The sequence below is a fragment of the Saccopteryx bilineata genome, chromosome 3 (assembly GCF_036850765.1).
Source record: "Saccopteryx bilineata isolate mSacBil1 chromosome 3, mSacBil1_pri_phased_curated, whole genome shotgun sequence".
Taxonomy (NCBI): domain Eukaryota; kingdom Metazoa; phylum Chordata; class Mammalia; order Chiroptera; family Emballonuridae; genus Saccopteryx; species Saccopteryx bilineata.
In genome coordinates, this window is record NC_089492.1 from 197452846 (window position 1) to 197479075 (window position 26230).

Genomic DNA, 26230 nt, shown 5'->3' on the forward strand with positions numbered 1-26230 from the left:
TTTACCTTCCCTTTCATACACTCTACCAAGAATGTCTCCTTCCTCTTCTCTGCTAATTAAGTTGCTTTACATATTCAGAAGGCTAGCCTAAGATTCATCTCTTGGAAGGCTTTCTTGGCAGATTCTATGTGACATTTAACTCTCTTCCTGATATAGACTACATTTAGGAAAAAAATTAATACATATTGTATGACTAGCACTGTAGTAGAAGGTACTCTGAAGAAGTGAGGTAAACACTTGTTCATACCCTTGTAAGAACCTACTGTCTAGTTGAAGCAGCAAGAAAAAAAAATCAAACATTTATATTATAAAGATAGTTTCACCTCTTGGGTAGGTTGGTTAAAAAGTACCATTGAGTGTACAAGGATGTAAAAGTAAAGGAAGAAGTTAATTACAGTAGGCTATTTGAAGGAGCCATGAAGCCTGTATTTTTCTGATATGGTCACAGAATCTTAATTCTTCAGAGCTATGTAAGTGCTATTAGAGATTATAAAATGTAATTCAATTTCAGTCTTACATAATCACATATTGCTGGCTAGGATGTCCATTTGAGTGTTTTATTATTGCCTGAAACTGAAATTGCCTCAAATTAAGTATCTTTTCCCACCAAACCAGCCTACCCATTAAATACCATTCTTCTAGTCATCTTGACTCTTTCCTTTCTTATGTCCATAACTGTTGACTTTGCCCATCTTTCACATATTTATTGTCACTGTTCTTGTTTAGAAACTTAACCACTTTTTTCTGAAGTTTTGAAGTAATTTCCTGATTTTACTCCCTTCTTTGCTGTTCTTTTGGCTTTGAGTCAGTCCTGTTCTCTACTACCACCAGATCCTAAAGCTCTGATTTTCGCAGGTATAAAATTTACTGATTTTAACTACTATGCAATGCATAGACCTTGGCTGGATCTTAGATTGAGAAAGAAAAATTTATAAAAAAAAACATTTTGAGGGCAATTGGGAAACTTAAATATTGACTATATTGATGGCACTGAGGTCACGTAAGGTAACTGCAGTGTCCTTAGAAGTTGCACGCCAAGAAAGTATCATTAAGGGTAAAATATCATTATATCTGTAACTTACTTTAAATGGTTCTGCTCCCAGAAACAACAAAAAGTTGTTATATGTGTAAAATATGGAGGGAGATATAATAAGTGTGGAAAGCCATTAATTGGTGAATCTAGGCAAAGAAAAAAGGTTGTTCACTTAACTCTTTCATCACTTTTATGTGGATCTGAAATATTTCAAGATTAAAAATCAAGGGAGTATCTTAGCAAGGATAAAAGGGCAGGTTTCAGGTCAAGTGGTAATGCCTGTAGATTGGTAGTGACCACCTAGAACTCGGGAGATTCTTTGCCCAGAGGGTTACAATGCTATGTGTGTCCTGGGTGGGTGGAAAATGGCATGATGTCCTGCATGCAAATACTTGCATCTGTGATGTAATAATTATGTGTCCTTCTTGTTTGTGGAAAGTCTCACCTATACTGATTCCTATCATGCTTCCATTCTACCCTTTCCAGATCTAAATCCAATGACCAGCTACTTGATTTATATTTAGAACAGTATTCTCAACTCTTTGGTCATTGGCCTTCTTTTTTTATCTCTGCAAACACCCAGTCCTACATGTCTTACTGTTCCTTTTTTTCTTTCTTTCTGTACTTACACTGAGTGTTCTTGAGGAGGAAAAAACATCCAAATATGTAAATAATATCACTATTTACTCAATTTCCAATTTCTTTTGGGTTCTCAGTGGCCATCTTATGTTGACCATTTTTCTTATACTTTTCTAACAAGTATTCTAAGTTTGCCTCTTTCCCTGAAGACCATAGCCAAATTGAGCTGTTGGCCCTTGCTTTCTGGTTCTATTAATTTAGGGGGGCGTGAGAGGAGGAGAGATAGTGAGGCAGACTCCTGTATGCGTCCCGACCGGGATTCACCCAGCAACCCCATCTTGTGCCAATGCTCAACTACTGAGCTATTTTTAGTGCCTGAGGCTGGTGCACTCAGGCCAACTGAGCTATCCTCAGCATCCAAGGCCACACTCAAAACAACTGAACCACTTGCTTTGGGAGGGGAAGAGGGAGAGGTGGGGGAGGGTGAGAAGCAGAGAGTCATTTCTCCTGTGTTTCCTGACTGGGAATTGAACCTGGGTGTCCATATGTTGGCCAACATTCTATCCACTGAGCCACCAGCCAGGGCTGCTTTTTGGTTCTTGAGCCGACCTTCCTTTTTCCTTTCCCACTACTTAGTTATCTCCACCACACCCACTGCTTCCCCAGTTTTGCAAAGCCCTTGTTCTTCCTCTTTAGAGAAAGCCTTCTGCATTTGCTCTTGAGCCTGATCCCTTCCTGGTCATGCCATGTACTTCTCCCTTCTGTTTGTTTATCCTTCTCTCTCTGTTAGCACCCTACCCAGCCTATTGACATGTTCTAATTCTTTCTATTTTAAGGAATAATTTTTACTATATATTAAGGGCCCATTTTATCTCATGTGTTTTATTTTTATTTACTTTTAATTAGGAAATATTTAAATGAAAAAAATAGAGTGTAATATCTACATATAATAATAAAATGAAAACTCAGGTTAATCTACCACCCAATTAAAAAAATAGGAGAATACTGGTGAAAGTATGTCAGTTCCTGCCATGCCCCAGAGGTAATGGGCATCATGATATTTGCCTATTCTCTTGCTTTTCTCTGTAGTTTTACCAGAAATGGATGGTTATTAAATACTACATTGTTTAATTTTGTGTTTTTTTAGTTTTTAAAAATTATACTTTATATTGTACAGTGGTACCGTGAGATACGAGTTTAATTTATTCTGTAACTGAGCTCATAAGTTAGTCAACTCGTATATCAAATTTCTCCCATTTAAAATATCTGAAATATATTTAATCCGTTCCAGCCCTGTGAAACATCCCCAAACCATCCTAAATTATGAAAAAAGACGTTTTTAATTAAGAAACACAAATGTATACTTTACCAGTGCATAACAAAATATATGAAATAAAAGAAAAAAGTGTTATTTAGTACTGTACTCTTACCTTGGAGACAGACAAGTGCAGCTAATGGAGGTGAATGGCGGTGGAGGAGGGAGGGAAGAAGGGATGCAGGCACTGTAGACATGTAAACTAAAACTGCACTTTCTTAACACTAAATGTAAACTAAAACTGCATTTTCTTTACTTTAAACAAAACTAAAACTGCATTTTCTTAAAATTAAACCACAAGAACTTAATTGTAAAAAAATGTACTTTCTTAACTTTAAACTTAACCTAAGCTTAACATCACGTATTTTTCATTTAATCATCACCTGTTCTTGCCTTTTGGCTGCACTTTCGCCACTTTCACTTGCAGGACTTTTGAATAAAAATCTATTGAAAGAGGTTTGCTTTGCCTACCTTTTAAAATGTTACGGAAATGTGACAAACAAGTGTCATTAAAAAGTGCTGAAGCACGACCAGTTGAAACTTTTTCTGGGTGTTTCTTTTCAATGAAACTTGAAAGCTTCTCTCACATTGCCAGCATGTCTTTACTTTCACTTGCAGAAATCACTTTCTCCGACTCTACCTCCTCCTCACTACTAATCTCTTGCAGAAGCTCTGTATGTTGCATCATCTGTAGCTCCTTCAACTCCTCAGTTGAAAGTTCTTCCTTATGTTCCTCAACTAGCTGGTTTACGTCATCCTCATCTACCTCCAGACCAGGGGTCGGGAACCTTTTTGGCTGAGAGAGCCATGAACGCCACATATTTTTTTTAATATTTTATTTATTGATTTTTAGAGAGAGAGGGGAGAGAGAGAGAGAGAGAGAGAGAGAGAGAAGGGGGAGGAGCAGGAAGCATCAACTCCCGTATGTGCCTTGACCAGGCAAGCCCAAGGTTTTGAACCGGCAACCTCAGTGTTCCAGGTCGATGCTTTATCCCACTGCGCCACAGGTCAGGCCAAGGCCACATATTTTAAAATGTGATTCCGTGAGAGCCATACGACGACCCGTGTACATTACACATTATCCAATAAAAATTTGGTGTTGTCCCGGAGGACAGCTGTGATTGGCTCCAGCCATCCGCAACCATGAACATGAGCGGTAGGAAATGAATGGATTGTAATATGTGAGAATGTTTTATATTTTTAACGTTATTTTTTTTATAAAAGATTTGTCTGCAAGCCAGATGCAGCCATCAAAAGAGCCACATCTGGCTCGCAAGCCATAGGTTCCCAACCCCTGCTCCATACCCATCAACTTTCTGAGGAACACAATCTCTCTGACGCTTCTGTCTCAGCCTCGGTCTCTTGTTCGAATCCTTCAAAGTCCCTGTCTGCAACAACATCAGGCCATAACGTTTCCCATGCTGAGTTCAAGATTCTTCTTGTAACCTCTTGCCATGCCAAGGCAATAATGCATAAACATATCACGATGTTGTACTGATCTTTCCAAAACTCTCGAAGGGTTAGAACGGTATTCTCAGTCACCTCAAAACAGCAGCGGAACAAGTGCTTTGCGTAAAGCTTTTTAAAGTTGGAAATGACCTGCTGATCCATAGGTTGCAAGATTGAAATGTTGGGTGGGAGGTAGAGGACTTTCAAGAATTTGAACTCATTGAGAATGTCATCTTCAAGACCAGGTGGGTGGGCTGGAGCATTATCAAGGATTAGTAATGCTTTCATCGGGAGCTTATTTTCTTGAAGATATTTCCTCACTGCAGGACCAAAGACGAGATTTACCCATTTAATAAAAAACTGCCTCGTAACCCATGCCCTAGCATTGACGTGCCACATAATCTGCAGTTTTTGTTTAAGAATCTTCTGAGTCTTAAAGGCTCGAGAATTTTCAGAATAATACACTAGCAGTGGCTTTACTTTACAGTCACTGCTAGCATTTGCACACAATGCAAGGGTCAGAGGGTCCTTCATGGGTTTCTGGCCTGGCAGCTTCTTCTCCTCTGCGGTGATGAAAGTCTTCCAGGGCATTTTTTTCCCCAAAACAATCCTGTTTCGTCACAGTTGAACACTGGTTGGGGGATGTAGCCTTCCTTTGCGATAAGCGCAGCAAAACATGCGATGTACTCCTCAGCTGCCTTAACGCCAGCACTCGCAGCTTCACCATGCCTCACCACCGACTGGATGCCAGATCTCTCCTTGAAATTTTCAAACCAGCCATGACTTGCCTTAAACGTATCTTCTGCCTCTTTTGAGGTTGATGGTTCTTTCTTTCTCAATTCGCTGTAAATAATACGTGCCTTTTCGCATATTACAGTCTCCGTCACTGTATCTCCTGCCAGCTCTTTCTCTTTCACCCACACCAGCCGAAGCTTCTCCATTTCTTCATGGATTTTTGTCCTTAATTGGGACAGAATTGTAGTTCCTTTCGCTGGATTTGCGCTTTTGATGGCATCCTTTTGTTTAAGGATGGTACAATTGTAGATGTATTGCGGTCGTACAGCCTTGCCAGTTCAATCACTTGTACATCATGTTCATGTTTCCTATTATTTCTTGCTTTACTTCTATCGACATCATGAACAAGAGTCTCTCCAAGGTATATCCTATACCTTAAGGCAGTGGTCCGAACCCCTGGGCTGCGGACCGGTACCGGTCCATGGGCCATTTGGTACCAGTCTGCAGAGAAAGAATAAATAACTTACATTATTTCCGTTTTTTTTAATATTTTAGTCTGAACGATGTTTTACTTTTAAAAAATGACCAGATTCCCTCTGTTACATCTGTCTAAGACTCACTCTTGATGCTTGTCTTGTAAGTTCAACAATTGTATTTAAAAATACCACACTTTTTACGCCGATCGCATAATTTTATTTTGTGCATTTATCCGTCCCACCCTAAAGGCTGGTCCATGAAAATATTTTCTGACATTAAACTGGTCCGTGGCCCAAAAAAGGTTGGGGACCACTGCCTTAAAGTATAAGGAACTTCAAAATTGATATATAATTGACTTATCTTGCAAAATGGTTTGGTTAATTTATAATCCCACCAGCAGTGTACACAAATATCTCTTATTATCACATCTTTGCTAATAATTGATTTTGCTATATTTTTAAACTTTGAGTAATGTCACTGTGGATTTAATTGCATTTTCTGATTACTAACAAAGATTGGGTGAGCATCTTTCCTATGGTTCTTGGCATTTGTGTGTCATCTTCTATAGTATACCTGTTGGTTTTTTTGCCAGTATTTTTATGGGGTTTTCTTTTCTAAGTTGATATTTAGGACTTCTGGGTATATTCTGGCTATTCAACTTTTCTATTATGATATATATGTGCTTGGACTATAAATAGTACTTAATAAACTTGAGAAACTGAACTAAAATGCAGATCTATTCATGTTTCTTATCATTATACTTCTAATGAAAATAGAGTATTCTTGCTCTGGTTTTAATGGGTCTTATATTGGTTTGCTAGGGCTGCCATAACAGACTGCCACAGAGTGGGTAGATTAAATAACAGAACTTTATTTTCTCACAGCTCTGGAAGCTACAAGTCTGAGATCAAGATGTCAGCAGGGTTGGTTCCTTATGAGGGCCATGAGGGAGAACCTGCTCCAGTCCTTTCCCCTCATTTTGTTGTTTTTTGTTTTTGTTTGTGTTTTTTTTTTTGCAACATTTGGTGATCCTTGGCTTGTGTAAGCATCACATCAGTGTCTGCCTTTATCTTCATATGATGTTCTCCCTGTGTGCATCTGTGCTCAAATTTCCCCTTTTTATAAGTCTTATTGGATTTATGGCCTATCCTACTTCAGTGTGACCTGATTTTAACTAGTTTCATAGCAGTGATCCTATTTCCAAATAAGGTCACATTTTGAGGTACTGGGGGTTAGGACTTCAGTATGTGAATTTTCATAGGGACACATTTTAACCTATAACAGTTTTTTTTTAGCTTGACATTGCTATGCTTTTAGGAAAAAGCCCTTCAAATATGAACATGATCCTCCCCCCTTTTTGTCTTAAGGCCTTAAAGTGAAAACATAAAATTGAAACTGGCTTGTAGTAAACGTGCAGTAAAACTTAGATAATAAGGTCTTTGTTCAAGTGCCATAATTTACCTACACCTTATAAGAAAATACAGATGCTCATTGTTGTTCATTAACCTATTAGACAGTTGCTGCCAAATGGATAGTATTTGCCTGAAACCAGTGGGACTCAAATTTATGCTGAGGTAGGAGGGTAGAGGGAGAAAAGGAAAAAGGAGAGGGACACAAAGGCAGAGACAGAGACTGCAACCAAAACCAAACCCAGACTTCCTGGCATGGAATTCCTATTTGCAGAAGGTGCTAAGTGGACACTTGGCGATGGTGATGCCACAGGGTTTGGCTGCTGGACAGTGAATGTAGCTGCTGGTAGGTTTTTATCAGATATCCAGTATATGAAAGGTGGCTTTCAGGCTACCTGGTCATCCTTCCTTTCCACCTTGTGGTTTCCTAAGACACGGGACCTCTTATCAATTCATATAAACACTTTTTAAATGCTGTTAATTTTTTCCTTCGTCCTCTGTATTCCTGGCTACTCAGAATCTGTATTCAACTACCTATCACTGTTAGCAGTTTTATGAAGGCTAAAAGCTATCTGGTAAGTTCCCACCTGTAGGCACATAAGCTGGCAGCTATTTTTGTGGGTTAGTGCCTGTGCTACACAGGTTATTAAATGTTTTAAATTTCACTCCTAGTTTAACATAACATTTTTTATTCAATTGTTATTCCAACTATCCATGTGGGTGTGACAAATAGGTCTGTGGCCCATTTGGGGCATAGAATCTTAAGAGTTGGATGGAGGAAGTTTATTTGTTTTCTGGGCCAACTTCTTAGCCAGTGTGGATTTTCTCCTCCTACAACACTTTAACAACTGGTTATCCTGTCTTCCCAAGAGTATCCAAATCAACTAGGAACTTCTTACTGCAAAATACCCGGGAGGGCTTCATGTTGAGCCAAACCCACCTCCTGTTACTATTTTATTTTTATTGAATCCTTCATAGTTCATTTTTTGTGTTTTATTTTAGCCCCTCAGTTACTTGGAGGTACTGCTATTTTGCTCCCTCTTTGACTTGTTCTTCTTGAGATTTTTTATGCCATTTCTCATTTGTCACTCTCCAAAGCCACTTTAGTTTGTCAATGTCCCTGATAAGACTTCAAGCACTTTTTAGAAGTGGTGGTTTCATCAGGGTAAAGTGTAGTAAAATCTACTGTATTAACTGGGATGGTTAGCTCAACTAGTTACTTGTTGTGTTTCCCAAAGCAGTGTGTTTGCTACATTCAAATCACCTGGAATCCAGGTTAATGGTGTCTTAGATCACCTCACCCCAAATGACTACCTTCTTGCAACACTTCTCAATGACTTTCAGTGGTTCTGTATTGGTTGAATACAGTTTAAGCTTTTTTGCCTGGATTAAATGCCTTTCAGAATGTGTCTTACATCAGGATTTTCCAGACAACGTTAGAGAAATACTATGTCTGCCAGATGCTAAAAGGTGTTCTCTTTTACCACCAGTTCTGCCCCTTAGGGGAGTGGGGATTCTGTCACTAAATAAATTGGGAAATGCAGCTTTCTAGATTCCCCTCTTGCTAATTCATGGAATACATTTGCATGCTCAAGGTTTTTAGAGATCCTTAGTAACTGCTTTAGTTTCCTAGGGCTGCTGTAATAAATTGCCACACACTAGGTGGCTTAGAACAAAATTTATCCTGTAATAGTTATGGGGGCCAAGTGTTGTCAGGATGGTACCCCTCCTACAGGTTCCTGGGGAGAATCTCTTCTTTGCTTTCTTTGAAGTTTCTGGTGGCTTCTAGCATCCCTTGACTTGTGATCACATCACTGCAGTCTGTTTCTGTGGTTTCGTGGACTACTGCTCTTCTTTGTGTTATCTATCTGTTGTAAAATCTCTCTGTGCCATCCTCTTACAAGGACCCTTGTGATTGGATTCAGGGCCAACCCAGATAATCCAATATAATCTCCCCATCTCAAGATTCTTAAGACTGGTTTTTGGTATAAGATAGCATTAGATTCCAGTGGTTAGGATGAGGCTCTCTTTGGGAGAGGACATTATTTAGCCTACCACAATAACCAAACAGCTGATTATCTTTTGTCCATTTATGACCAAGTAGCACTTTACTCACCCGTTTTATACCCACTCCTCAACACAAATAGCTTTTCCTTTTCATCTCCATTTATCTTTAAGCTCAAATTTTTTTCCTCTTTTCACTATGCCTTTCTATCAGTCTTGGCTCCTTACTCTTAATTTGGAAAGTAGTTTGGTTTCTATGTTTAATACACCTTGCACCCCTTGTGTTGTCTTTCATTAAACTGTGTGCCCTGGTTGATCTTTGGGTAGGGTGGGTACAGACAAGTATCTGGAGTTAGACTGTCTGGTTAATAGCTGTGTGATTTTGGGTAAGTCACTTAATTGCTTCTTCTTAAGTTTCATTGTCTGCAATGGGAGGATAATAAGAGTAAATTCTTTCAAGAGCTGTTGTGAGAAATACGTGAATTGATAAATGTAAACTGCTGAGAATACAGCTTGTCACTTCACTGTCCAAAATTGTAGCCATAAGCCTTGTGTAGCAATTAAGATGTGTCTCTCACATCTTAGGAATGGAAGTTTTAAAAACAGAAGCAATATAAAATATATTTCTGTTAAATACAACTTTTTGTTTTAATAGGATTACATTTCACTTTAACTGATGTATTTCACACAATTCTTGCTGGTGTCAACTAATTTGTTCACTTTGAATGTTTTTACTTGTGAGCTATCTAAATTGTGATGTGTTTATTTGCATAGTTTATGCAGAAGGCATATCATTGTTGGTATTTAAATCAAAATGTTTGTAATTTCAATTCAAATATAATTATCTTTCTAGTTAAGAGTAGGTATAGACAGTTGTAAAATGTAAAGTGAAGGCGTATTACTGCTGCTGGACTGAGCACAGGGCGGAGGCTGGCATCCCATGACAGCAGAGAATACAGGCTGTGAAGTCCGGGAGACTGGCAGTGGCAGTCTGTTGGCCAGAGCAAACCAGAAAAGCTGCTGTTGTGGAAATAAAGTTTAAAGAAAATAAAGTAACACTAAAAGATATTTTTAGCGAATCCAGTGTATTTAATTAGAAGTTTCTTCTCAAATATCAAAAGTAATTAATTCATAGGTGACTGAAACCTGAATTACATATCTGACAAATCTAAACTTTTTAACAGGATGTGACCTTTTAACTTTGGCTACCTCTAAAATGGCTTAAATTAATGCACAAAAGAGGTAACTATTTTTAGATGGTGAGATGCCAAAAGAAGTCATTTTAGTTACTGAAGTTTTATTGGACAATTTTGAGTAAATACAAAGGTATAGTTTATAAAATCTTAAAGATATATGATTAAGTTACCAATCACCTGTCTTTCTAATGGTGTCAAAGATTAATTGATTTTAAATTCAAAAAATTTCAAGTGCTTTTCTTTAGCTTTACACAAGTTGTGTGATATAAGTTGTGTGATATATGAGTCACTGCCAGTTAAAGACATGAGATACCCTTATTTAAAAAGATTAAAAAAGTATGTGTAGAAATGTAACTTTTTGGCCAAAAATATCAGATTTGTAACATAGATATTTTTGAATGTCTTTACCTATATTGAAGAATTTTAGATGGATATAAAAAATGAATTTCTGTCACAACAGATAAAACTGCACTTGTTAGGTCAACTCTCCACATTCATTAGAATTTGAAAATAAGAGACTGGTGTTTCTCGTAATGCTTCATTCCCCTATATTCTGAAGTAAACTCTGAATAGTATTGTAGACACCATAGTTACAATTGTTCAATACCATGTGAAAATCTGTGAATCACTGCTATTTTGCAGACCTGTGGAAGGAGAGAAGACAATGAAGGCAGTGATCTTGAGTTCTTTGCCAGCACTTATTGGGGAGAGTCATGGATGATTTTTAAAAGATTTCTGTAATGTTCTTCAATATAAGATTTTCTTTTCTATCTTGAAACAAAAGGGAATGCTTGCAAAACTGCAGATAAGGGGGAACTACATTCAAAAGGTCCTTTTGTTCAGTATACTTGAAGGAAAGTTTTTTTTAAGCAGTGATTCATAATAGTGATTTATTGCAAAAGTAATTGATGATACTTATTTAAAAATTATTTTGCACTAAACCGAATGTTTTTATATACAGTGTGTCCGTAAAGTTATGGTGCACTTTTGACCGGTCACAGGAAAGCACCAAAGGACGATAGAAATGTGAAATCTGCACCAAATAAAAGGAAAACCCTCCCAGTTTCTGTAGGATAATGGCAGCATGTGCGCATGCGCAGATGATGACGCAACACCATGTATACGGCGGAGCAGCCCACGGCCATGCCAGTCAAGATGTGGACAGTACAGAGGAAAGTTCAGCGTGTTCTGTGGTTCACTAAATTTGAATCCATGACCAAAGTGCAACTTGAACATTGGCACGTTTATAACGAAGCGCCACCACATAGGAATAACATTACTCGGTGGGATAAGCAGTTGAAGGAAACCGGCAGTTTGGTGGAGAAACCCCATTCTGGTAGGCCATCAGCCAGTGATGAGTCTGTAGAGGCTATATGGGATAGCTATCTAAGGAGCCCTAAAAAATCTGTGCGTGAGCCCACATCGAACTGCACTGAATAGGTATGAAACTGGGAGAGTTTTCCTTTTATTTGGTGCAGATTTCACATTTCCATCGTCTTTTGTTGCTTTCCTGTGACCGGTCAAATTGTAACAACAAACTCTGGTTTTCAGTAGAGTGTAATCTTGATGTTTTTTCAGTAATATTAAGTCAGGGGTAGTCAACCTTTTTATATCTACCACCCACTTTTGTATCTCTGTTAGTAGTAAAATTTTCTAACCGCCCACCGGTTCCACAGTAATGGTGATTTATAAAGTAGGGAAGTAACGTTACTTTTTAAAATTTATAAAGCAGAGTTATAGCAAGTTAAAGCATATAATAATAATTACTTACCAAGTGCTTAATGTTGGATTTTGCTAAGTTTGGCAGAATAAATATTTATAAAACAAAATAACTTACTATAGTTAAATCTATCTTTTTATTTATACTTTGGTTGCTCTGCTACCACCCACCATGAAAGCTGGAATGCCCACTAGTGGGCGGTAGGGACCAGATTGACTACCACTGTTAAAGTCACTATCTTAAAAGTGAATAACAGCTAAGCCTATTGCTGTTTGTGAAAGCAAGCAAAATGACAAAATAAAAACAATGGAAATCATAAACCCTGCAGAGATGTGAGCTGTCATCTGACAGTTTCTTTTCCCTCCTGTCTTCCCTCCATTTTTTTTTAGGGCTGAACTATCCAGAAGTGCAGCTGGATTGTAAGGCATGAAAGGCAGTGTGACACTGAGAGAGAGTCACAGGCCTAATGGAAACACATCCTTTTAAACAGGGTCCTTAACCCTCGGGCTGTGGACTGGTACCGGTCCATGGGCCATTTGGTACCAGTCCGCAGAGAAAGAATAAATAACTTACATTATTTTTGTTTTATTTATATTTAAGTCTGAATGATGTTTTATTTTTTAAAAATGACCAGATTCCTCTGTTACATCCGTCTAAGACTCACTCTTGATGCTTGTCTCGTAAGTTCGACAATTATATTTAAAAATACCACAGTTTTTAAGCCGGCCGCATAATTTTATTTTGTGCATGTATCCATCCCACCCTAAAGGCCGGTCCGTGAAAATATTTTCTGACATTAAACCGGTCCGTGGCCCAAAAAGGTTGGGGACCACTGCTTTTAAATATGTGCTTTTCTCCCCTAAAATGGTTTTTGATACCTTCTCTGAATTGCAGAATCCTAATATCCAATATATAGAACATAACAAATAAATAGATATCCTAACCTACCAAACTTTTTCCAGCTGAATTTACTTCCAGAAACCACACCTCAGTGAAATCAACATTGTAACGGTTCTGAACTTCTGAACTTGAATTCATATTCATTCCTACAACACTCCATTCTTTATCTATCCTCTGGCTCTGAATGTTTGTTAGCTTTTTTAGTTTTATGATACACAGCTTTCTGAGTAAATGCTTGCACATGTCTCCATTTGATCATGTATGTAGCTTCATCTTTCTTTCAGTGATTTTAGGTTGTGCAAATCAGTTCTTATTTTGTATCTTTCTTCAGTGGTTTTCAGTGTCTCCAGGGAACTTTTATTTGCAGAGCAGATCTGAAATCTACAGGGAGCCCATAAGTGGCATTTTTCTTCATAGCATGCACATATTTTAAGAACAATCTTAACTGGATTTTGCCATTAATTACATCTTTGAAAGAAGTGAAAAGAGCAAGACATTTGTAAATAGTTCAACTCTGTATGTCACTAACAGTGATATTTTAGTAGCAACCTGTTAAATGAGTTTACAGTAAAATGGGAAAAGATATAGTCATATTTTTGTTATTGTGACCTTTTTAAAATTAAAGGACATTTGTTTTGTTTTTTTCCTTGAATCAGGACATAAATTATAAAAAGAAACACACAAAGAAAGGTTAATAATTAAGTAAAGGATAAAATTTCATAATTCTCTTTTCAGTACAAAGTTTTTTCTTCCAAATTAAAAGTTTTTTATTAATCTTGATCTTGAACGCTGGACAGAGTACTACTCTGTTTTAGTTTGAGGACCTGCAAAAAATAATTTCCTCTGTAAATCACTTGGATGATTAGAACTATATAAGCATGTACTTTGCAAAGAAACAGGCTTTAATTTCATGATTTATCACTTTTAGAAGTAATAAGGAAGGGAAAGGGAAAGAGAAGATCTCTGTGTACAAAATTTGTATAAATTTAATTTTTATATGCACATATTTATGCACACACATATATGTACTACAAAGAAAATATTAAAAACTTTTTTAGTTACAGGTGACATACAACATTATATTAATTTCAGGTATACAACATAGTGATTAGACATTTGTATAACTTATGAAGTGATCACCCATTTAAGTCTAGTACTTACCTGACACCATACCTAGTTATTACAATATTATTGACTATATTCCCTATTCTGTATTCTACAGTTCCATGTTTATTTTGTAACTAACAATTAGTACTTCTTAATCCCTTCCTCTGATTTACCTACCTCCTCAACCCCAACTCCCATCTGGCAACCATCAAATGTTCTCTGTATCTATGAGTTCGTTACTGTTTTATTTGCTCATTTATTTTGTTTTTAAGATTCCACACATAAGTGAAATCATATAGTATTTGTCTTTCTCTGACATTTCACTCAGCACAATACCTTCTAGATCCATCCATGTTGTTGCAAATGGCAAGATTTTGTCCTTTTTTATGACTGAGTAGTATTTCATTGTAAATATGTACCACTTTTCTTTATCTAAATCATCTGTTGATGGGAACTTCCATAGTTTCTATATCTTGGCTGTTGTAAATAAAACGGCAGTGAAAATAGGGGTACATACATCTTTTCAAATTAGTGTTTTGGATTTTTTTGGATAAATACCCAGAAGTGGAATTGCTAGGTCATAAGGCAGTTCCATTTTTAAGTTTTTGGGGAACTTCCATACTGCTTTCCACAGTGGCTGCACCAATCTGAATTCCTACCAACAGTGTACAAGCGTATTCTTTTCTCCACATCCTCGCCAAAATTTGTTTGTATTTTATTTATTTATTTTGCAAAATTATTCTTTTGATTTATTGGAACAATTTAAAATGACATTTAAGGAAACACTTTCCTTCTGCTTTTTATTCAGTTTTCCATGATGGCTGGCTTCTTTCAGTCCTTCGCATTCTTATTTCTATAGTCGATTCAATGCGTGGATCTTTGTAGGCATGCCTGCGAGCCCAGCTGGGGTTCCTTCACTGAGCTGTTCCATTTGTTGAAATTTGAAGGGGAGAGATATCAAGGGTATCTCTCATGTTGCCTTACTCTGACATCACTCTTGATGTTGCGTTTTGGTTTATTGATGATAGCCAATCTGACGTATGTGGAGTGGTATTTCTGATATCTGACAAATGGTTTAACTTTACATTTTTCTAGTGATTAGTGATGGGGAGCATTGTTTTATGTATCTTTTGGCCATCCATATGTATGTACTCTTTGGAGAAATGTCTATTCAGATCCTCTGCCCATTTTTTAATTGGATTTTATGTCTTTCGGTGTTGAGTTGTATGAGTTTTTTTTTTTAAACATATTTTGCATAATAATCCCTTATCAGATGTTTCTTGGTAAATGTGTTCTCCCATTTGATAGGTTGTTTTTTGTTTTGTTCATGGTTTCCTTTGCTATGCAGAAGCCTTTAAGTTTTATGTAGTCCCATTTGTTTATTTTTCTGTTTGTTTGTTTCCCTTGTCCAAGGAGACATATCCAAAAAAGTTATTATTAAGAGAAATATCAGAGAGTTTAGTGCCTATGGTTTCTTCTAGGAGTTTTATGGTTTCTGGTGTTAAATTTACATCTCTACTCCATTTTTAGTTTATTCTGTATATGGTATAAGAAAGTGGTCTAGTTTCATTTTGTTTTATGTATCTGCTCAATTTTCCCAAAACCATTTACTGAATAGATTGTCTTTATCATATTGTATATTTTTGCTTCCTTTGTCATAGATTAATTGACCATATACATGTGGGTTTATTTCTGGGCTCTCTATTATGTTCTGTTGATCTATGTGTGTCTGTTTTTATGCCAGTACCAGGTCGTTTTGCTTACTCTAGTCTTATAGGATAGCTTGCTATCAGGTAGTGTGATCCCTCCCACCTTGTTCTTTTTACTCAAGAATGTTGTGGCTGGCTATTCAAGGTCTTTTTTGGTTCCATATACATTTTAGGATTATTTGTTCTAGTTCTGCAAAAAATGCCATTGGTATTTTGATAGGATTGCATTGAATCCATAGATTACATTAGATAGTATTATGGACATTTAAAAAATTGTATTTATTGATTTTAGACAGAAAGGAAAGGAGAGAAAGAGAGAGAAACATTGATTTATGTTCTACTTACTTATTTATACAAGAATCAATTGGTTGATTCTTGTATGTGTCCTGACTGGGAAGCAAACCCACAATCTTGGCCTATGGGGATGATGGTCTAACTAATTGAGCTACCTGGCTGGGTAAATTAACAATGTTAATTTTTCTTATCCATGAGCACGGTATATTCTTCCATTTTTTTGTACTTTCAATATTTTTCTTTACTGTTTTATAGCTTTCCAAATGCAGGTCTTTTACCTTCTTGGTTAAATTTATTCCTAGGTATTTTTTTATGCAATTGTAGATGGGATTTTTTAAATTTCTTTGATAGTTTATTATTAGTGTATAAAAATGTAGCCGACTTCTAAATAGTATCTTTTTATCCTGCTTCTTTATTGAATTCATTTATCAGTTCTAATCATTTTTTGGTGAAACCCAGAAATTATTTTTAAGCATGAGTTTTCTGGTAATTTATTATTAACTTCTCTAGGTCTAGATAAATCTGTATCAATGTATTTGTAGCCCTGAGTTTGAAAACTTTGTTAGTATATTGTTCTAAACCTGAAAGGGGTTCTTCATACCATCTCTGAACTGCTCAATAGGAGGATTTTTCGAAGGATTTCAACAGGAATATACTTATATTTCTGCTGTTCTTTTCCACCTTGATTTCATGTTCAAATGTGGCAATTTATTTCTCCAAGGCATTGTACCCTCTATAATAGATCAGTATGGTAGTATTTCATAGCCTTTCTTTCATTAGCCCTGCCATCCTCTGTCCATGATTAATGCATCTGCTGGTGCTCCCTGGGAGCAAAACGGCTTGATTAGCTTTACCGGTTACCTGGTTCATATTCTCGTTCTGTCCTTCTGTGGGTTGGCTTGGGAACCCTGGAGGTTCAAGCTCGTGGTAAAGCATAATTCTATCTAGGCCAGGAAATGCCTGGCTTTCCAGATACTTCTCAGAGCGATAGGGCAGAGATTTAACCTCTTATTTCCTTCCTGTCTTCTATTCCATAACACCTGTGACCCAAGTGAATGTTTGATATTCATTAATCTGGGATACTATGCATTGTTAATAAATTCTATAGAGACCACATTTTATGTTAAAACACCTGTAAGCCCATCATTATGGAGTGATAGATTCCATTAGTGAAGAAAATTAGTATAGTTCAAATCTTTGCTGTGGCTATTAGCTGAGATCTTGAGGAGTTTCTTGGTCTAAATTTACCTCAGTTTGTTCATTTGTAAAATGGAGGTAATAAAGTATTTAGAACATGCTTGGCATATCCTCAATGCTATACAAGTACTTATTATCATCATTTTTGTTATTCCCATATTTGTAGTAATAATAGGTCACATTAGGACTTTTTTTTTCCTCTGAACGTTAAAACCTTCAGCCTGATTGTCAAGAATGGCAAAGCTGGTGAGAGAAAAACACGTGAGATTCAGACTAAAGGAACTTACATTTTAAAAAAGGAAAGAAAATCAGTGGGATACCGTGGTCTTCGGGCATACTTCTATTTATGTGGAGTGAACAGGTCAGCTCACCCTCAATGTGTCTTTGTATTGTGCACACCCAGCACACATGTAGGCTGTTAGCAAACACCTTTGGATTTACTTTTGAGGCTTTTAAAACACTTTTGGGACAACATGTGTTTGGAATATCCATGTATGTGTTGTCTTCCCAATCATGCAATTAAAATTACCTTTCTAGACCTTATTAAAAACTTTACTTTCTACCTTGTTATTTTAATCTTTAATCCCATTTTTCTTCTAGCATTTGCCTAAACTAGAGAAATTTGTTTTACTATGTGGAAATAAATGGTATTAAAGATGCTGCATTATACAACTATACCTGGTGTTTGCATTCTTTCTTGCCATTTAAACTAAGTTAAATTCTTCCACTGAAAATCTACTAACCAGTTTCAGAATATTTTTGAGTGGCTTTTTATTGGAGATAAAAATTAGTCACTTTTATGTGTTCTAGGTACTTAAAAGAACAAATCAGTTAGCAAAATGCAGCCTACTAGAAAAATGTGTAAAAATATGAGATAAGAATGAATAATTCAGGGCCCTGGCCGGTTGGCTCAGCGGTAGAGCATCGGCCTAGCGTGTGGAGGACCTGGGTTTGATTCTCGGCCAGGGCACATAGGAGAAGCGCCCATTTGCTTCTCCACCCCTCCGCCGCGCTTTCCTCTCTGTCTCTCTCTTCCCCTCCCGCAGCCAAGGCTCCATTGGAGCAAAGATGGCCCGGGCGCTGGGGATGGCTCTGTGGACTCTGCCCCAGGCGCTAGAGTGGCTCTGGTCACAACATGGCGACGCCCAGGATGGGCAGAGCATCGCCCCCTGGTGGTCAGAGCGTCGCCCCATGGTGGGCCTGCCGGGTGGATCCCGGTCGGGCGCATGCGGGAGTCTGTCTGACTGTCTCTCCCTGTTTCCAGCTTCAGAAAAATGGAAAAAAAAAAAAAAAACAGAATGAATAATTCTCAGAAGAAATAGAATATATGGTCATAAACACAAAAACCCTCTTCATTCTTAGTACTAATTCAAAACTTGAAAGAAAAATATCATTTTTTTACCTATCAAATTGGGAAAAATTTATTTTTTAAAATTAAACTTTTAGGTTATTTCTTTTCTCTGTGATATTTTTTTCACATGGAAATCTTGTTTTTAAAAAAACTTAACATGGGCATAAACTTAACATTACAATCTTTTGAAACTGAGCATGTTTGTGGGGAGAGAATTCAGGGTACTGGTAGACCAATATATATATATATATATATATATAGGATGACGAGGTACCCAGCCTCTTTCTAAAATACTGCTTTAACCTTTCAGCTTGTCAGGAAGGTCTTGTGTTTGGCAGCAGAGCCACTGTCACTTGTATAAGGGGTATGTGTAACCACTCACCACCTGCATAAAAGTATCTTTCCCTAGCAAATATTCAGATGATAGAGGTGGTTGAAAGAGTATCTTAACTGCTTAGCACAGTCAGTTCGTTATTATTAGGGCTTGCTGGTCACATTTCTGTGTTACTGTGCTCTTCTCTACCAGAAGGTGAATCAAAGAAGAATTGAATTCAGTTCTTTGGTGACTGCAGCTGTTATGAGGAAATAATTTTCATATTTATTTATTTATTTATTTAGGTTTTTTTTTTCTGAAGCTGGAAACGGGGAGAGACAGTCAGACAGACTCCTGCATGCGCCCGACCGGGATCCACCCGGCACGCCCACCAGGGGCAATGCTCTGCCCACCAGGGGGCGATGCTCTGCCCCTCCGGGGCGTCGCTGTGCCGCAACCAGAGCCACTCTAGCGCCTGGGGCAGAGGCCAAGGAGCCACCCCCAGCGCCCGGGCCATCTTTGCTCCAATGGAGCCTTGGCTGCGGGAGGGGATGAGAGAGACAGAGAGGAAGGAGGGGAGGGAGGTGGAGAAGCAAATGGGCGCTTCTCCTATGTGCCCTGGCCGGGAATCGAACCCGGGTCCCCCGCACACCAGGCTGACGCTCTACCGCTGAGCCAACTGGCCAGGGCCTAATTTTCACCTTTAAAGACTACAGGAGATGGAAGTTTGTATGTTTTATTTATTTATTTACTTTAAAATTTTTTATTTATTTATTCATGTTAGAGAGAGGGGAGAGAGAGACAGAAAGAGAGAGAGAGAGAGGAGGGGTGGAGCAGGAAGCATCAACTCCCATATGTGCCTTGACTAGGCAAGCCAGGGTTTTGAACCAGCAACCTCAGTGTTTCCAGGTTGAAGCTTTATCCACTGCGCCACTACAGGTCAGGTAGAAGTTTGTATATTTTAAATATTGATGGTGTCCTTGTTTCTTGTCTAACCGTCAGTCATCACTCTCCTAATAATTGTTGGCTGTATTCTTGTTCTTCACTTTGGTAATACATTCGTGTGTTTTACTTGATCTTAACTGTAGATATTATAAACTAGTCTCTTCATCTTAGATCTTTTCACTGTATGTTTTAGTGAAAAATTCTGAGGTCTGGGCGTATGGAGACCTGTTTTGTCGTTGTCTTGTTTTTTGGGGAGGGCAGCTTGTGCTACTTCTAACTGTAACTGTACGTTAAACATTGAACTGTTTGAATCATACTTTCCTGGTTTGTAAAAAGAAGGAGTTGGATTAATTAACCCCTGTGGTCTAAAAAAAGAGAGTTGGGTTAATTAATCCCTATGGTCTTTTGAATTCTGAGCTTGACAGAAATTTTATCCAATGATTTGTGTTACAAACATGAGCCAGGTGAAAATACTTCTCAAAGATATTCTGCTTCTGGGTTCTTCACACGAGTGGCTAATCTTCCCATTGGAAGTTTTCATTTTAAATCAAAATAGCACTCTCTGTAAATTATTGAAGTGTTTGTATTTTTCTTATTGAAGATATAGACTACTTTTAGAATGTAATTGTGATTAGTTGAAAAGATGCTTATTTTGCAGTAGAGTACACAGAATTAAAGAGCATAAACTAGTGCTTTCTCTTCTTACAGAAGAGTATTCTGTACTTGAGATGATCTAAACAAATTCATTTTATTGTGGCATGATTTTTTAGCTCAATACTAGGTACCTTACTCTATTCAAAGGAACTGCCACAAGGGAGAATCATACAGTAAATTTTAGCATGAAGTTCAGAGGGACCAGAATTTCAAATTGCATATAAGAAAGTGCCCTGTTCATATGTCCTTATGGGCTCTAATTTCATCCATGTCTGATGAGAGAAGAGAAATGCTAGTCTTTCTACTCTGCAGAAAGATAGGCTGTCTGGCACATGCACATTTGGATATAGGGTGGGTATGAGGTGAGGATCGGTCAGTGCTTTCTCAGGCTTCTATGGCCTTGGGGAGAAGGGGTAAACTTTCTGTCCTTCATCAGGTTTTTATAGATGTGAAATATAAGGTATTTTTCATACTTATAGCCAAGGTATATCTTAGCTAATTTCTGGAATTACTCTTAATTTTTTATGGTTACGTATCTGGAATGTTTCTAAGTACTTGTGAAAGGTAAAGAACAGAGATACCCAAGTGTAGGGACTGTAGGTATCAGGCACACCTAAATCTGGCTCTTGAGCCCAAAACACATCCACCACAAATCCAAGTTCTCCACCAAACAATGTTATATTGCTTCCCAAGTAGTGTATTTGCCCAAATAAGACTGATAAATTTTAGACACTATGTCCTGCCTCCCTCCTTTGAACTCTAGAGTGTTCTAAAATTACAAGATGTCTCTGGGATGGGTCACCTGATTAAAACTAGAAGCACTGTTTAATCCATAAAAATACTCAGTAATGGAAAATTACTACATCAATTTGGTTTAAAATGGATCCATTAATGTTATTTTATTATTTTGTTGGTTTTAGACATGTTTTGATAGGTCCCAGGTAGACAGGAGGATGAGGAAGCTTGTTTGCTAGCTCACAGTAGTGGGTGACGTGGGTTCTAGTCCTGGCTTCACCTTTAGTGTTATATTGGGCAGGCTGGCTAACCTCTGTGTGCTTCAGTTATATCAGATGTCATATGGCTGCTTGCCTTCCAGGCCAAGTTCTTGTAAAAATAAGAAAATATTTGTGTCTTGAAAATGTTAAAGCCATGGTGATTACTTAAAACTATATAGCATTTAATATGAAATGTATACTCTTAATAACCATGTGCAAATTAAATTTAAGAGTCACAATTGGGACATTATTTCTTCAATTAAAAAGTTTTCTGTAACAAGGATTGAACCCAGGCTAGAATTTGTATCAGATTATGTTCATAGTGAATGAGCTGGACATTTAGTCCATTAGTTCTTCATTTTGAGGAGTTAAGTTTTCAGAATTTAATGTTGGTTGCAGGTTCTCAGTTAACATGACATTTCAGTCATTAGTCTGATTGAAGCATTCTCTAACAGCCTTGTTCTTCCAGAGGAGGCAGAAACTTGGCGGATGCCTGCCTGTTTAGATACTGTGGTCTCTAAGTGCAGTCCCTTCAGGGACCTGGGGAGGAGACTTAGGGAGGCCAGCTGGACTTCGTGGGACAGAGACCAGAAGACCTCACTCTGCTCTACTTCCTACTCATTGTGCTGCTCAGGCCCTATCACTTGGAGGCCTGGCAAGGAAGTGAGGAGGAAGTGAATGGCACTGCTGGTTCAGAATGTTCCAGGGTGGTTGGAAAGTTTGAGAAGTGGCCTGGTGAGAAGAACAAGACCTTATTGACAGGGTTCAGTCCTGGTCAGGTCTGTTTCACATCAGCTTTCCAAAGAAGCATAGTTCTTCCTGCCCCCAGAGATCGCTAGCACTTTCACCTCTTTAAAAAAAAAAAAAAAAAAGACTTTCTGTGCAACTATGGTAGAACATAAAGCATTTTAACTTTTTATTCCAAGAGAAATTATAAACGTGAAAAGTATGATATTGCCTGCTTCAAAGTTACAACACCAACAAGATAGAAAATAAACTTTCTAGGGCTTTCTAGCCTACTGTAAAATTATCTTACTGTAAATGCTTTTTCTAGTTAGCTGTTTTCTCACTGATTGATTTATATAAGACCACTGACTTCTCACATTTCCGATTATTATGTAGAATGACCTGGGCTGTACTGGTCTGAATTATTTAGCCTTCTTATCTGATTTAGTTTGTATATTAGGTATATAAAAATTATTGCAATTGTATGTCATAAGATTGAAAGGAAAAGGAATATGCCAAATCATTTCTCTTCTTTATATGAGTCTATAAACCAGAATATTTATGTCAAGAAGGAGGTTTTAACAAACCACAAAATGTGTCCCTTGTATATCTTGCCTTGTCATCCTGCTTGAATTTATGCATGACTTCGGCATTAATGTAGTAAAAACTCTTGACAGTTCTGTCATTTTCAGGACTCATCGGTGTCTCCAATTCTAGCCATAAGTCAAATAATGATAAGAATAAGGCCTTCATTTTTCTTTTTCCTGATATATCTGATAGAAACTTTCAAAGCTCAAAGGGATATTTTAAGTTTTTGTTTTTTTTTAAAGAGGAAACCCAAGAAAACTAAAATATTTCCAACTATTTTATATATCTATCGAGAGAGAAGAGAGGAGGAGAGAGAGAGAGAGACATACAGACAAGGAAGGGAGATGAGAAGCATCAAGTCATACTTACAGCACCTTAGTTGTTCATTGATTGCTTTCTCATATGTGCCTTGACCAGGGAGGCTTCATCTGAGTCAGTGACCCCTTGCTCAAGCCAGTGATTTTGGGCTTCAAGTCAGCGACCTTTGGGTTCAAACCAGGAACCATGGGATCATGTCTATAATCCGAAGCTCAAGCCAGCAATCCTGTGCTCAAGCTGGTGAGCCCATGCTCAAACCTGATGAGCCCGTGTTTGAGCCGGTGACCTCAGGGTTTTGAACTTGGGTCCTCAGGGTCCCAGACTGATGCTCTATTCCAGGGGTTGGGAACCTATGGCTCACGATCCAGATGTGGCTCTTTTGATGGCTGCATATGGCTCGCAGACAAATCTTTAATAAAAAAAAGTAATAACGTTAAAAATATAAAACATTCTCATGTATTACAATTCATCATTTCCTACCACTCATGTTCATGGTAGTGGGCGGCTGGAGCCAATTACAGCTGTCCTCCAGGACAACACCAAATTTTTATTGGATAATGTGTAACATACATGGGTTGTTGTATGGCTCTCACAGAATTACATTTTAAAATATGTGGCGTTCATGGTTCTCTCAGCCAAAAAGGTCCCTGACCCCTGCTCTATTCACTGAGCCACTGCCTGGTTATGCTCCCAAATACTTCTCAGTATGCAAATTTCTAGTAGTTGGAGCCTCCCATTTTTCTGTTTGTCTGCATGGGATGGAAGGGCAGACCTGGGCTGAAAGCAGAGGAACAATTGTAGAATTGCTTGCAAGATGTCAAAGCAATTCATTTTCTGAGCAAGGCTGCTGATTTCTTGTGGTACCTCATAGAACACTGATTTCTTATACTTTCTGTATCAAGAAATGGCACATGAAATATTTTAGTTTAAATGAATCATGCTTACCCAGACATTTTTGAAAGAATTATTAAAAACCAATTGAAAATTTCTTTTTAGTTATATACATTCATTTAATGTAGAGATTAATTGCATGGTTTAATATGCATGCAAATGAAGTGCTTATTTTATAAAAAAGATACATACCCTTCTCTGTGCATGTACACATATATGCAGTGATAATAATATAAATCTGATTATGTCTACAATCTTCTGCACAAGGATTCTGTCCAGTCACTAAAGAAAGGATGTTTTAGTGACTTTACAGCATCCCTGGGTTAGAAGCAGACTCTCACCAGTGCTTGGAAGGCCTCCCTACAAATGTGCTCACCTTCCTCCTCTCTACATGTTGTCTTTTCTCAGTGATGCCAGAACTCTGGTGTTCTCTGTCTCCTCCTCGTACACACCCTAGTCTCTTGCCAAACCCCAATTGCTGCTGTGTCAACCCTTCCCCAAAGCTTTCTTTTGCCACCCTCAGAATTAGAGTTTTATTTTATGTTCCTACAGTACCAAGGCCTTCTGCTTTGCCCCACACATTTTACATACTCTACACAGGCGATTTTCAACTCTTTTCATCTCATGGTACATATAAACTAATTACTAAAATTCTGCGTCACAACCAAAAATGTATGCTTTGGCAGTCTGACAAAAAAGTAGGTATACTTTTGATTCATAAACTCCGGACGGCTATTGTTGTGTTGGCTGTTGTCTTTTTTTTTTTTTTTTTTTTTTTTTTAATAATCTAAGGGAAAAGAGGTCATACCTCTGACTAAATAGTCAGGTATTATCGACTGTTTTAAAAATACTTCTGGCACAACTATTAAAAATCACTTTTGCACAGCTAGTAAGTGGCAAAACCTAACTCCATCTGATTCTGAAGAGTCATGTTCTTTCTTTTGTGCCATTTTTAACTGCCTGGATTTCAGTTTCTCGGTGATTATGACAGTGATACTACTTTCCTGTGCTTCTGTGGTATTCAGATGAACTAATGTTAATGAAAATGTATAGAGAACAGTGGAACACTATATAGTGTTAAGCATCATTGTCAGTATTACTTTTATTTTGTCTGTCATGACTCTTAATTTAAGTTCATATAGCCTCTTAAATGCTTTTCTCCAAACTCTTAGCTTTGGCTGCCTTCTTGTCTATGATGAGTCTGACATTTGTCAATTTTCTTTCTGTTTTCAGGATGGCTCGTACTTAGCTGAGTTCCTGCTGGAGAAAGGCTATGAGGTGAGTGAGTCAGTGAGCAGGCGCTGGCTGGTGGAATCACTTGGACACAGTGGCCTCCTGCTTCCTCTGCTGCCATCCTCCTGTGTGTGTTTTCCACTGAAACCCTGATAACGAATCAAAATCAGGAGAAGAATGTGCCTTTTGGCTTGTAAGCATGCCAGCTCATTGTACTGTTTATCTGCTGGTGAGCGCTGGTGGCTCCCCCTGTTCCTTAGTGTTTTAACTGTTTTGCATGCTTCCCACATTCTCAGATAAGGTAGCAACTTGTGTAAGCTAAAAGCTGTGACATTTTAGGGTTAATTTATGATGTGATTTGTTACATTAAAAAGTCTCACTTACAGTGAAGTCACTTAGATCAGAAATTGCACAGAGCTATAAAAACTAAGTTGATCTTTGGCAAGTTTAAGTGAAAAATGAGCATTTATCGATTTTGCATTCTAAAAGACAGCCATGTATTTTATAGAAGCTGAACTTGTGGGTTTGCTGCTATTGTCATTGTTATTGTTGTCTTATTTTTCTCTTCCTTCTTCTCCTTCAACATTTTCTGCTTTCTTTTAAAGAAACAGGTATTAGCTTGACCAGGCAGTAGTGCAGTGAATAGAGCGTAGGACTGGGACACAGAGGACCCTGGTTTGAAACCCCGAGGTCACCAGCTTGAGCGCAGGCTCATCTGGCTTGAGCATGGGCTCACCAGCTTGAGTGCGGGGTCGCCCGCTAGAAGCCCAAGGTCATTGACTTGAGCCCAAGGTTGCTGGCTTGAGCAAGGGATTACTCGCTCTGCTGTAGCCCCTGGTCAAGGCACATATGAGAAAGCAATCAATGAACAACTAAGGTGCCACAACGAAGAATTGATGCTTCTCATCTTTGTCCCTTCCTGACTGTCTGTCCCTGTCTGCCCCTCTCTCTGTCTCTCTATCTCTGTCACAAAACAAAACAAAACAGGTATTGTAGTCTAAATTTGATATAACTTTATTTGTACATTTCACCTTTTTAAAGAACAGTTTCAGATATGTACCTCTGTATAAAATAAATCATGTTTTACAAAAA

The 26230-nt window shown here is 37.9% G+C and overlaps 1 protein-coding gene across 1 annotated transcript in view; it reads left to right on the forward strand.

The window, feature by feature from the left end:
* GMDS (GDP-mannose 4,6-dehydratase) overlaps positions 1-26230 on the forward strand; it is a 797768-nt gene that overhangs the window by 129543 nt on the left and 641995 nt on the right. Inside the window, exon 2 of the mRNA XM_066268525.1 lies at positions 25139-25183. Coding sequence (XP_066124622.1) covers positions 25139-25183 — 45 coding nt within the window. The remainder of the gene's footprint in view (positions 1-25138; positions 25184-26230) is intronic.